The 12,799-nt window shown below is 41.6% G+C and overlaps 1 protein-coding gene and 1 long non-coding RNA gene across 6 annotated transcripts; one reads left to right on the top strand and one right to left on the bottom strand.

The window, feature by feature from the left end:
- The first annotated feature begins 2,418 nt into the window (after positions 1 to 2,418).
- Positions 2,419 to 9,296, top strand: LOC120933547. 5 transcript variants are annotated; one of them, XR_005748107.1, is made up of 6 exons: positions 2,420 to 2,803; positions 2,893 to 3,000; positions 3,395 to 3,552; positions 6,337 to 6,459; positions 6,909 to 7,212; positions 8,972 to 9,296. It is a non-coding gene; the product is annotated as an uncharacterized LOC120933547 (long non-coding RNA). The 5 variants fall into 5 exon arrangements; XR_005748106.1 differs by having other exon boundaries at positions 2,420 to 3,000; positions 6,909 to 6,980; positions 7,106 to 7,212; XR_005748105.1 differs by having other exon boundaries at positions 2,420 to 3,000.
- Positions 5,332 to 9,754, bottom strand: LOC120933545. The gene is made up of 5 exons (XM_040346805.1): positions 9,368 to 9,754; positions 8,966 to 9,135; positions 8,763 to 8,831; positions 7,119 to 7,178; positions 5,332 to 6,000 (listed from the first exon to the last, which is right to left on the bottom strand). The coding sequence occupies exons 1-5, from the start codon at positions 9,607 to 9,609 to the stop codon at positions 5,624 to 5,626; spliced, it is 918 nt and encodes a 305-aa protein (XP_040202739.1). The 5' UTR covers positions 9,610 to 9,754; the 3' UTR covers positions 5,332 to 5,623.
- Positions 9,755 to 12,799: the final 3,045 nt, after the last annotated feature.

The following is a 12,799-nucleotide window of genomic DNA, read 5'->3' as shown; positions in this document are numbered from 1 at the left end:
ACTTCAGAAAATGGTGGCGCAGTGGCTTGGGGAGGAGTCAGGCACACGGGCAAAGATGGGCTTTATAGTCACTGATGCTGCAGCAAACATGCTCAAGGCAGTGCGAGATGGCAGATTTGTTGGCATTCGTTGCTCTGCACACGCCCTGCATCTCGTTGTGAAGTCTGCTTTGGACGATGAAAGTGAAACATCAAAATTGTCTGCTATCTTAGACAGTTGTAGAAAAATAGCAGCCCATTTTCATCGTAGTGTGAAAGACAGTCACATACTCAGACTTGAGCAGAGTAAGGCTTGCGTTCCACAGCACCGCTTGAAGGTAGATGTAGCCACCCGTTGGAACTCCACTTTGGAGATGCTCGAACGTATCATGGAACAGCAAAAGCCAATACACGCCATGTCAAATGAACATGTTATTGGTGTAGCAAGGCCAATAAGCAGGTAGGAGTGGAAAATAATTAGTCAGGTGGTGGCTGTGCTTAGCCACTTCCGAGATGTAACAGAAAAATTGAGCCTAGAGAATGCAAGTCTGGCTCAAGTAATCCCTCTCTACATCTATCTTATCACTAAGATGGATGGCTTTCTAAACAAAAGCGAGCCCTTGCCTGGCGGCATAGTTCAAGATGTAGCTGCAATTATAAAGAGACTGAGGGGACAATTGAATAGAAGGATGAACGAGCTCATAGAGGCATGCCCTGAGCTAATGCTTGCCTCTATGTGCGATCCACGCATTAAAGGAAAAATGGCAATAATTCAGAGTTCCCTTACCACCTATAGGGATCTATTAATTCAGAGGGTTTTTGACAGTCACCGAAAATTGTTTAGGCCGGCAGAGGGTGAAGAGGAAGAAGATCAGGAGGAGCCTGATAGTGACATTGTGCCACCATCACCTACTGTTATTAGTACAACCACTGCTGAGCATTCCACTAGAAGACCTGACGTTTGGAGTTTGGCATTACATACTTTAGTTGGACCCACAAAAATGCCCACCATGAAAAGAAGCATTGTGTCAGATCATGTTAAATTATACTTGTCTGAACCCCATTTGGCCTCCACTACAGATCCATTAGAGTATTGGGATGAGAAAAGGGGTATTTGGCCTGCTCTTTCTGTGGTGGCACAAGAGCTACTTTCTTGCCCCCCGACCTCTGTGCAAAGTGAGCGTGTATTTTCTATCACAGGAAATATTCTGTGCCCACAGAGGTCCCAGCTGGCCCCACAGCTGATGGAGCAGATGGCATTTCTGAAAGTCAATCTTCCAAAGCTGGGCTACCCAGAACTAAGCTTTACAACAGAATAATTCTAATTATACTACTTCTTAAGTTCTTATGTTTATCAAATCGATAAAGATATTGTTAATAATTTACCTGTTCCAAGTATAGATGGCGATGCCAAAAAATAAATACAACAAAACCAAATATAGTGCATGTCATGATATACTGTATGTACCAAAAGTAATGTTACATGAATACAATATACGATAAAGTATCAATCACAATGTAGATACAGCAAGCATGAGAAGCTGTGATCAGCCACAGTCTATATAATTCAAAGATTTATTTTTTGTTGGGTGGGCAACATTGATTACCTCAACATTTTATTTACTATTTTTTTTTATAATTTCCTGACCCCAGGCCCCCCCCCAAATAATTCAGAGGTTGTAAACATGAAAAAAGAGTTTATACTGTAAGGGTGATCCTAGCTTGTTAGGCTCTCAATCTCTAACTTTGAGATTTTAGCTTTTGAAATACAAATATTTAATAATGTGGTTGCAAGCCCACTTTAAATAAAATACAAAAATAAAATACGTGCAAGACAAAGGCAAATACCTGCATACTATATCATAATGAGCTAGTATGCATAGCATACTAGCTCATTATGTAATACCACTGATCGGCGAAAACCTCGCTGCGGTGGCCGACACAACGGCTGGCGACATGTAATCCCGCTGTTAAACGTGCAGGTTTAGCGTCTCTGGGCAATCACAGCGCAAAACCCGGAAGTAACTCCGGGCCTACATGCTGCTGCCCGATGATGTGTCGGCCACTGCAGCGGGGGCTTTGATCGCAGGTGAGTATTACATAATCAGCTTCTATGCTATGCACGCAGGTCTGCCAGTCCTGGCATGACCACCTTAAGAAAATGCACGATCGTTCTAAATTATCCCCTAAACCATGAATGGAGGTATTTCAAGCACCTACATACAGGTAAGCATTAATATAGTCTTCCAGGTAGCTAAAAGTACTATATATTTATTCATTTCTGTTGATATATCTATTTTGAATCCTGACATGCACTATGTTTGTTTTTGTTGATTTTATTATTTCCCATCACATCTTACAACTTGCAAACGTTTGAATTGAAGTAGATCTATGCATAAGGGTAATAATAATAATAATAATAATAATAATAATAATAATAATAATTAATAAATAATAATAGTTTTTGTTTACATTCACAAATCCAATATCTACTACCACCGTTTGCAAGAATGTTATCAACCCAAGCTGGGGTTAGTTTGTTTATTTTTCATTCGTTTTTGGAGTAATGTTTTGACTCCTTGGCTCTGAAATTAAGCCACAAAAAAAAAAAGCTACCATTCCATAAAGAAACCTACTCCACAATTCCACGGCTCGCAATACTCCCACAAACACTGGGGCTCTCCTCCTACTGTGCTCTTGCTGCAGTGCAGACTGCTGCCACCTGCCCTCAAAGAAGAAATATTACAGTTCACGTTTGGAAGACATCTCACCACACTATGGATTTAATCCTGGTTAAGTATGTTGCCTGTGGCACCCTTAAACACGTGAGTGGCTTATCAATTTTCCCCTACTCACCTTCCATCATTCCATTAATTATTTCTTCTAATTTATATCCCTCTCTCTTTTTTTGCAGTTGCAATTTACTGACGTCATGTCTCACATGCATGCCTAACATTGGACCTGGATGTGGATGAGGAGGAAGCAAATAGAAAAACACATGAGGTTTTTTCAGCACTTCATAGTAAATATTAAGACTAAGAGTAAACCCCACTTAGGATGTTATAATGATATACTTGTATGACTTTTTTTTTTAAATAAATCACATTTATTTGTCATTGTGTGTGAGTGAGTATGGGGTTAGTCTGTGTGTTTAAGGGTCAATGTGAGTATGTCTGTGTTTTTCTGTGATTAAGTGTCTGGGTCAGTCTGGCTTTGTTTACAAGGCACTTCATTTATTGGCCAGTGTGTCTGTCAGTTAAAGTGTGTGTCGTCTTTATGGGTCAGTGTGTGTCACTGTGTATATGTATATTTTAAGTGGGTGTGAGTAAGTATATTGGTGTGTGTCATGGAATGCATAATGTGCAAAAATGTTATTTTGATGTATATATGGAATACAGTTGTGTTACTTATTTTAGGTTTTTTGACATCGAAATAATTTCTTCTATGCCATTGTCAGTGTATCACCTCCACACTTCCCAGAGCTACAAATCTAAACTCATGCTTTATCTTGGCCCTGGTATTTTGATTCCATTCTGACCACCAGGGATCTGAATGCTGCTCAGCTCCATGCAAGGTAAGAACAGGGAGACTGGGAACTGTATTATCTTTTGGAATAGTGATTAAAATTCCATTGCAGCGAAAGCAGATATTTTCTCATTAGTTTACCGATCGGCAGGGATGGACTGGCCATTGGGACTACAGGGAGTTTCCCGGTGGACCGATGGCTCAGTGGGCCGGCTTCAGTGACAGCAGACCGCCGCCCCCCTCAGCTCCTCTGTCTCTCCCTACCCACAGCGCTCACCTGGGGGGGAACAAAGAAGCAGAGGGAGGACCAGAGGAGCAAGGGGGGACGACAGAGGAGCATGGGGGAGGGGACGGACAGCTGATTTAACAGCTATGGCCTGGGAGTTTCTCACTTCTGCCTAATCTTGTCCCATAAGGGGGGGGGCACCAAACTGATTCTTTGCCCCGGGTGAAATAATGTCTAGCTTCCCCAGTGGTACTGCCTAATAAAGTAGAACGGCTAGGGGCTAGTGAAGGGGGAGAGGGGGCTTGGGTGGCCGGGGGGGGGGGGGTTGCGGGAGTTGTCCTGTCAAAGTGGGCCAGTCTGGATGAAGTCCAGGGCCAAATTTTTGTCCCAGTCCATCCCTGCCGATCGGGTACATTCTCTGCCTAACTCAGCTCTGCTGCATACCATTTGAAGATACAAAATTGCAAAATGCCTCCACGTGTCTTTACAAGATGTGATAGTGGGATACATGTTTTTCCCTAATGTCTACTTATATTGTCCTCCGCTACCTCCCTAGCCCCTCGGTCTATAATTTTTCACCCTGGCTATCTTATTCCAGTATCCACACTCCCACTGCTGTTAGTATCCCCCCCCCCCTGCTTCCTGTGTTGTTTTACTGTCCAGTGTCCACTAACAGTGGGGAAACATTAAAATATAAATGAATAGTTTAAGGTAGACTGTGTGGGCCAGATTCACATAGAAGAGCGGCGGCGTAACGTATCATAGATACGTTACACCGCCGCAATTTTTCATCGCAAGTACTTGCACTTGCGATGCAAACCTACGCCGGCGGCCTCCGGCGCAAGGCGGGACAATTTAAATGGGCGTGTGCCATTTAAATTAGGCGCGCTCCCGCGCCGGACCTACCGCGCATGCTCCGTTTCCGAACTCCCGTCGTGCATTGCGCGCCGTGACGTAATTTTTTCGAACGGCGACGCGCGTAGCGTAATTCCGTATTACTGGACGGCTTACGCAAACGACGTTATTTTTAAAATTTCAACTCGGGAACGACGGCCATACTTTTAGACAGCAATACGCTTGCTGACTAAAGTTAGGGCACCAAAAAAAAAAGACTAACTTTGCGACGTGAAACTGTGGGAATGGAGTTGGGTGTATAGGATTTTACTGTGTTTTTTATTTTTGTTTTTTTATTTTTTGTGGTTGAACTGGATGGACTTGTGTCTTTTTTCAACCTGACTAACTATGTAACTATGTAACTATGTAACGCGAAAAACCGCCGTCGATCGCCGTAACTCCTAATTTGCATACCCGGCGCTGGTTTACGACGCAAACTCCCCCCCAGCGGCGGCCGCGGTATTGCATCTTAAGATCCGACAGTGTAAAACAATTACAGCTGTCGGATCTTATGGCTATCTATAGCATAGATAGAACAACAGATACAACGGCGAATCAGCAGATACGCCGTCGTATCTACTCTGTGAATCTGGCCCTTAGAGTTTGAAGTTCGGAATAAAATACTATTGTGTGTGGGAAATGAATACATAATAATTTAGCAGATAATGTGATGATGTATATAAATAAATAATAATAATAATAATAATATTAGACCAAAAATAGTTTTATATTCACAAAAAAAAAAATATTTTCATAGAAATTACAAACACACATGCTGGGTAGGTGTAACTTGGCAGCATAAGAAAACGTTTCTACCAAAATCAAGGAACAGTAAAAAGATCGATTCTGCATAATAATTTGCGATGAGATGGGCAGAGGAAGGTCTAGCCTTCATTTTTCAAAACGTCTTTGTTGGTTATATGTTCATCGTAGCTCCCAGGCATTGGAGCAATGTGTCTGGAAATATCTTCAAGTAAACAAAATATACTCTGTCCAATGCCTAATTGTGTTGTTGGCTTGCCCGGGCCAAAATTATTTCAAAACTCTCAGTTTGCTGCCTGCTCAACTGATGGGTAAGCCGGGTAAGCCTTTTGACCTTTCGTTGTAGTTTTCGGTTGTCACACCTTAATTCTATAAGCTCCCTCAGAATGATCTCCTGCACAGTTGGGAAAGGCGGTACAGCAGTAGGTGGCATCAGGGCATGGGGTGGCTGAATGAATGAACCTTGTCCTCTGTGCTCCTCCTCTGGGCCGGGGGAGAAATCAGGAGTCTGGGGAATGATAGGGGTAATCTCTGGCTGAATCTCCAGCCTCTCCAAAAGAAGAACAGGAGAGTGCGGGCTGCACTGTACTCTCCTCTCAGGGTGGTATTGCTGATCTGAAATAGATAAGATAGGCAAAGTTTGATGAATGATGAAAGCGTTCATAGTAATGAATTTATTCAGATTAGACTTTTATGTAGTAGTAATATTGAATAATGGAGCAAATGAAAGATTGAGTTGGGGAGGGGGGATAAGTTGTATTAATGATTGAGAGAAAACAAAAAATCAATTTAAACTTATTTAGGTAAATCTACACATTGCATTTATATCCTAAAGTTAAAAAAATTTAAAAGGTTATTTAATAAAATAACCTTTATAGAAGTAAATAAATACAATATAAAAATTGCAGAAACAGAAAATGCCTTAAACAGAAAATCTTTTTTCTTTATTAGATAACATATTTATCAGCATATGACACGCACATTTAACTCCTGAAAAGCTTTCTGTTAAAGACGGAAGAAAGAGTGAAGATAATGTTGAAGATAAAGTTCTTAAAGGGTCCCAGTAGGTTGCAGGTAAAAAGGGCATATGTCTTCTAAATTTATTATCGTAGTATTTTTGATATCCTACTGCAAAAACCTTTGTAGCGCTTTTATACCCACTAAAAGATAAAAAAATACCTGTAAAGCAAAGGCATAATGAGCTAGTATGCACAGCATACTAGCTCATTATGAGCTAATAACCTTGTAAGTAATTTAGTGTGCCGTGCTAGGTTTGCAGGGCGAATATCTTCTAAACCATACAGGTTATAGAGATATTATGTATAGATATTATAGGCTTAACGGTAGTTTAAAAAAAAAGCGCAAAAGAGCTGTTGAACACCTTTCAATAAGGGCTACTAAATTCAAAATCATTAAAAGAACCAAAGGCAGAAAAAAAATTTCAACACGGTGGAGTTCAGCAAAAAATCTTTGTGATAGGAATGAATCTCTGACATCACAGCCACTCTCATTTATTTCCACAGTTTGCGCAGTCCTCCTTGATATATCAATCCCCCTTCAAATCACAGTGTCCCTTTCACTTTCACGTTCTAAAGGTATGAGGTGTCATTTTTGTACGAATTTTTAAATTGAACTTTTAGGTGTATTACATGAAAATGCCTATGTGTAAATAGGGTACATGATGATAATGGAGTTAGTGCTGTGTCCTGTTTCTTCCCAGATCATGCACTTACCCTGAGGAGGAGCAATGGTCCTGCCAGAAGCCGATGCTGGAGGGTCTTGAATGCAGCTTTCTGTTAAAGACGGAAGAAAGAGTGAAGAGTCAAGGTAATGTTCATGAAAAAGTCAACAGCTGTATTTACAATTTTTGCCTGAGATATGTCGTATAACTACAATATTTTCTACTATGAAATCAAATATTCAACCAAAAATGGACTGAGGAAATGTAAAATATAATCAGAAGTTGCTGATGTGTTAAAACAGATGTTACATTTCTGGCAATTTTTAAGATTAACAAAATATATGTAAAATATGCTATCAAGTATCTACATATCATTTACTACAACCCCCATATACATAGTACCAGGGCTAAATTAGCTACTAGCCAGGCCTCAAGGGTTACTAGCCAACAGTTAGTTGCCACACCCAACCCTTAGCTTGCCCCACCCCTAATTCAACCCCTAAACACGCCCTCATAAATTATCTCATTAAATGACACAAAATTGTTTTATGCAGAATAAAATATTAAAAAAAAATATTAACACCAACTTTATCCAAAACCACCAATGAAGCCTGCCTGTGCCCACCTATGTAGCCTGTGCCCACCAATGCACCCTGTGCCCACCATGCAGCCTACATGTGCTGCAGGTAAAGAGCGATAAACGCTTTCATTTCAATTGATGTTTTCCCGCTACTAAACAGCCCTGCCCCATGGCCAGGAAACTTTAATTTACAGATCGCCCGTCCTGGGATTGGACAGGATAAAAGTCCCGGAGGAGGGGATGTATGTGGCAGCAAGCGGCGGGGAACACGGCAATGTCAAATCAAAGCTGTTATCGATGTGTTCTCCTCTCTCTTCCCCCCCTGTGATCGATGAGAGAAGGACTCCCTTTCAAACTATGCTGTTGGCGGAGCTCTCACCCCTTTCTCGGCATCCCTCAAAATCTAGTCACAAAATGAAAGCAGGCAAGTTTGAATTTGGAAGGGTGCATACATACTACTACTATACCCACCTTTTGATTTAAAAATCACATTTCTTACATCAGCTTCCTCAGAAGCTGATGTAACCTTCAGAACCTTCAGAACCTGATCAGAACCTTCACATGACAGTTTCCCCTTCACAATTATGTTCTGATCTGAACCCCCTTCACAGTGGTAAATTTCACCCACCTTCACAGCACATGTGAACAGCTGTGTTCTCTGTCCCACCCTGCAACTTGACCCACCTTCACCTAACAGCCCCACGCAGCTCTGCCCCCGTCACAATTCAGCATCCACAGCTCTGACCTTGCTACCTTGCTTGGGCACACAGAACCGTAGACACAATAAATACTATAGTGGGTGGAGCAGAAGTTGCTGAAGTTATCCAGCATAATGTTGTTTGTTAGGGCCGCATAGCAACCAACCAATCACCTGCTGGTTAATTTTAAAAAGTTCTCTTCAGCTGCTCTATTGCTGCCCACTATTTTGCATTGCTATTTTTTCGGCTCACTGTGCATAACGAGCCTTCTGCTCTCGACTGTGATAGTGAAAGCTGAGTAGCCAGGGAGACAGAAACGGCACCTAATTGTCTCAACTGTGACGGTCTGCATGGCACAGTGACTTGGTCCAAGTAGTAAATAGCAGTTCATTAGATATCCTTTGTGTTGGGTACTCACCACCAGAATGTTGTTGATAGGATGTACTTGGAGTTGGAGCTGATCCTTCCAAGGATGATGTTTCTTGATCTGGAAAACATGAATGTAAAAAAATAAAAATAAAAGTCATACATGTGTAGTCATCATAAACAATAAGATAGCTTTACAAATATATTATAACTGCAATATATATAAATTATAATGATATATTTAATTTTCCTCACCACCAGCTCTATGATTTTGACCCCTGCTGCTGAATCCAGGGACATCCTCTGCCAGAAGGACATCTCTTAGCTCCGCCTCCCACTCTCGCAACTTGATAGGCTTTCCTCGGTTTTGTCCTAGTCGAAGCCTCTGCATCTTCTTTGTAACCGTTGCCCGACAATCATAGAACCTGCAAATGTACATAAACATTACAATTACATTAATAAAAAAACAAATACTTAGATTAATGTTTTTTGAAAACCACATTTCTTTTCACATTGTGATGGTTATATGTATACTGTTCAGCATGTGGCTGTGACAAATAAATTTTTTGGTTACGTTGAACTGTTACTTTTTTGTTATTGACTACAAAACTGTGTATTTTTTACACAAGAGTGAAAGAATATTTTAATATTAATTACCTGTGTCTGACGCCATTGGTGGGCCTGTGAAACTTGGAGACCGCATTCACGGAGTCCCGGACTCGTTCCCAGGCTGCTGACTTCTCAGATGCTGGCACGGATTGGCAGAAGAGTGTCACTTTTTCTTTTGATACTGCAGCAACCAATGCAGCATTCTCCTCTTTGGTATATATGGGTCCCCTTGATTTCTGTCTCTTGGTTCGCTTGTTCTGCTGCACATCTGAGTCCGCACTATCTGACATAGGAGGGGCCACATGTCTCCTTTCTTTGCCATGCTCCCGCTCCACTACACCTCCACATTCCCTTCCATGCCTCGGCTTCACTCCACACCAATCCTCCCCTCCCCGCCTCCTCTCCCCTCCATGCCTTTCCTCCACTACCCTCCTCTCCTCCCTTTCACGCCTCTTCTCTCCTCCACGCCTTTCCTCCACTACCCTCCTCTCCTCCCTTTCACGCCTCCTCTCTCCTCCACGCCTTTCCTCCACTACGCTCCTCTCCTCCACTCCACTACTCTCCTCCACGCCACTCCTCTCTTCCCCTCCATGCCTCCTCTTCTCTCCATGCCTCCTCTTCTCTCCATGCCTCCTCTTCCCTCCATGCCTACTCTCCCCTCCATGCCTCTCCTCGACTCTACTCCTCTCCTCTCCTCCACACCTGTCCTCCACTCCACTCCTCTCTTCCCCTCCACGCCTCCTCTTCCCTCCATGCCTCTTCTCCCCTCCATGCCTCTCCTCCACCACACTCATCTCATCTGCTCCACACCTCTCCTCCACTTCACTCTCAGTCACACCAACAAGTCTCACATCAACACACTGACTAACACCAACATTCTCACTCTCAGTCTCAACACTCACATGTCCATTCTCACTCCTATACATGATTTTAATTGCCCAAAAGATAGCAAACCAGTGAAACCACCACACAAAAACAAGTCGAAATTCGACAAGCCCACCTCTGCCCTGCTCTCTGTTCCTCCCTCGCCAAACCACGCACTCATACACCGTCTCAAAATGGAGTCCAGGGGCGGAGGCTATAAGCCGCGCATCGAAAACGAAAGTAAAGTATGACATTTTCGAATGGTTAAGATTTGCTGCGATGTACTTACGAAAGTACGAATGATTTACAACACACATTAGCAGCGTTAGCGGAGCAATTCTGACACATTGCGTAAAATAACGAATTAAGGCCCGATTACAAATTTACTAAAACAATCTTACGAAAGTAATAATCAGTCAGTATCAGTAAGACCGTCAAGTAGTCTATCGCAGCCAAGTTAGATTTACAAAATTACAATGAGTAGTGTGTTGAATCAACGTAAAATGTATTTTAACTGAATTACGAATGCACTAAGATCTACTAAAGCACGTTTTTACAATCGAATGAAACAAGACACGAAAATACGAATGATGATAAAACAACGAAGATCTATTTCCTACGAAAATACGAATGCGGCACGATGGTAAATATAATGTAAATACGAATCTAAAAAAACGAAAAATATACCAACGTAAAAACGAATAAACAAATAAATTCATTCAAAAAATACGAACGAAGCAGAATACAAAACATAACGAAAATACGAATCTCGATTCAACGAAAAATAAACTAACAAAAAAAAACGGAAACGGAAAAAAGAGTGTTACGAAAATACTAAAGAGTACGAATACGATAACTAACGTCTTACGAAATTACGACTCGTTACGAATCACGATAAACGAACAGAAACGAAACAGAAATAAACGAAAATTTTTGCTGTGCACATGTCTACTGACAGGGGCTATAACCCTCCCTCCAAAATGAAAGAAAAAAAGTATTGATTATAGTTCTACTTTAAGCACAAATTTCTGATAATTGTATTGACAGGACTAATGCCGCGTACACACGGTCGTTTTCTGCGATGTAAAAAAACGACGTTTTTAAAAACGTCAATTTAATTGACCGTGTGTGGGAGAAAACGACGTTTTATGTCTTCTGAAAAACGACCAAAAAAAATTGAAGCATGCTTCAATTTTATGTGTCGTTTTTCAAAACGTCGTTTTTGACTTCACAGAAATTGACCGTGTGTAGCAAAAAACGACGTTTCAAACGACGTTTTTACACCCGCGCATGCCCAGAAGCTAGTTATGAAGCGAGCTTCAATGGAAAAACGTGGTGAACGTAACCTCGCTTTGCTAGAGCACTGTGAAAAAACGATGGTGTGTAGGCAACATCGTTTTTGAAAATTGAAGTTTCAAAAACGTCGTTTTTTACTTCACAGAAAACGTTGTTTTTTAACATCGCAGAAAACGACCGTGTGTACGCGGCATAAGAAAATATAACCATGCCAATAGGCCAGGATACAGCGTTGCTAATATGTATGAATGTGTGTTAGGGCCCCCCACAAAAATATTTATTTGCAAATAAGTATCATCTGCTCATTTTTTGGGATGTCTGCACCCTTGATAGGGTGAAGACACCTCACAAATGTTGTCACTTTCTAATTCAAATTCATTCACTTCCTGTCACACAGCCAAACAGGAAGTGAGGGTAAAACCTTACTAATGTCTTTTCTTGGGGACACAGATCAATTTAAATAGTTTCCAATTATGTAAATTGCACTCTAGCATTTTGCTGTATACACCCCAAATTATTAGGGATCTTGGACTTTGGGGTCCATTTACTAAAGGCAAATCCACTCTGCACTACAAGTGGACAAGCAAGAAAACAAAACAAAAAAACTTTGCTTCTACAGGACTGGATGTTAAAACCATCAGTGCTTCCCTTCTGATTTTCAGCGACTACGCTTGTACTGCAGAGTGGCTTTGCCTTTACTAAACCCCAAACTAACTAATCATTTGGGGTGTACACAGCAGTGCTGGAGTGCAATTTGCTTAATGGGGACACTAGTTAGATTGACCTGTGTCCCCAAGAAAATACATTGGTAGGGTTTTAACCTCACTTCCTGTTCAGCTGTGTGACAGGAAGTGAAGCCAATTTTAATAAAAGGGACACAAAGCTCAACCCAAAAAAAACACTCACTTGGCTTCCCTCAAACACCCACAATTAGAATAGGATTGCCTTGCACTAGATTTAAGCACAGTGCTGTAAATCAGCACTTCAAGCCTGTCCGCCAACACCCCCCCCCCCCCAACAGGCCATGTTTGCAGGTTTTCCTTCATCTTGCACATGTGCTTTAAAAGACAGTCTGGACAGCCATCCTTGATAAGATAAATCCACAAAACATGTCCTGTCGGGGGTACTTGAGGACCACTGCAGTAAAAAGGAACAAATACTTACCGCTCTGTCTTTTTCATTTCCTGGTGATTAAACATGGAAGCAAACATTTCATGCATACACACCAGGAAAGAAGCTTACAGACAAAAATCACACCTGATTGTTTAGGCCAAAACTATTTCAGCTGCAGCTGTCAAAATCTGTAGCAAAAAAAAGTAA

The sequence above is a fragment of the Rana temporaria genome, chromosome 3 (assembly GCF_905171775.1).
Source record: "Rana temporaria chromosome 3, aRanTem1.1, whole genome shotgun sequence".
NCBI classification, from domain to species: domain Eukaryota; kingdom Metazoa; phylum Chordata; class Amphibia; order Anura; family Ranidae; genus Rana; species Rana temporaria.
This window is presented reverse-complemented; position numbering and strand designations above follow the sequence as displayed.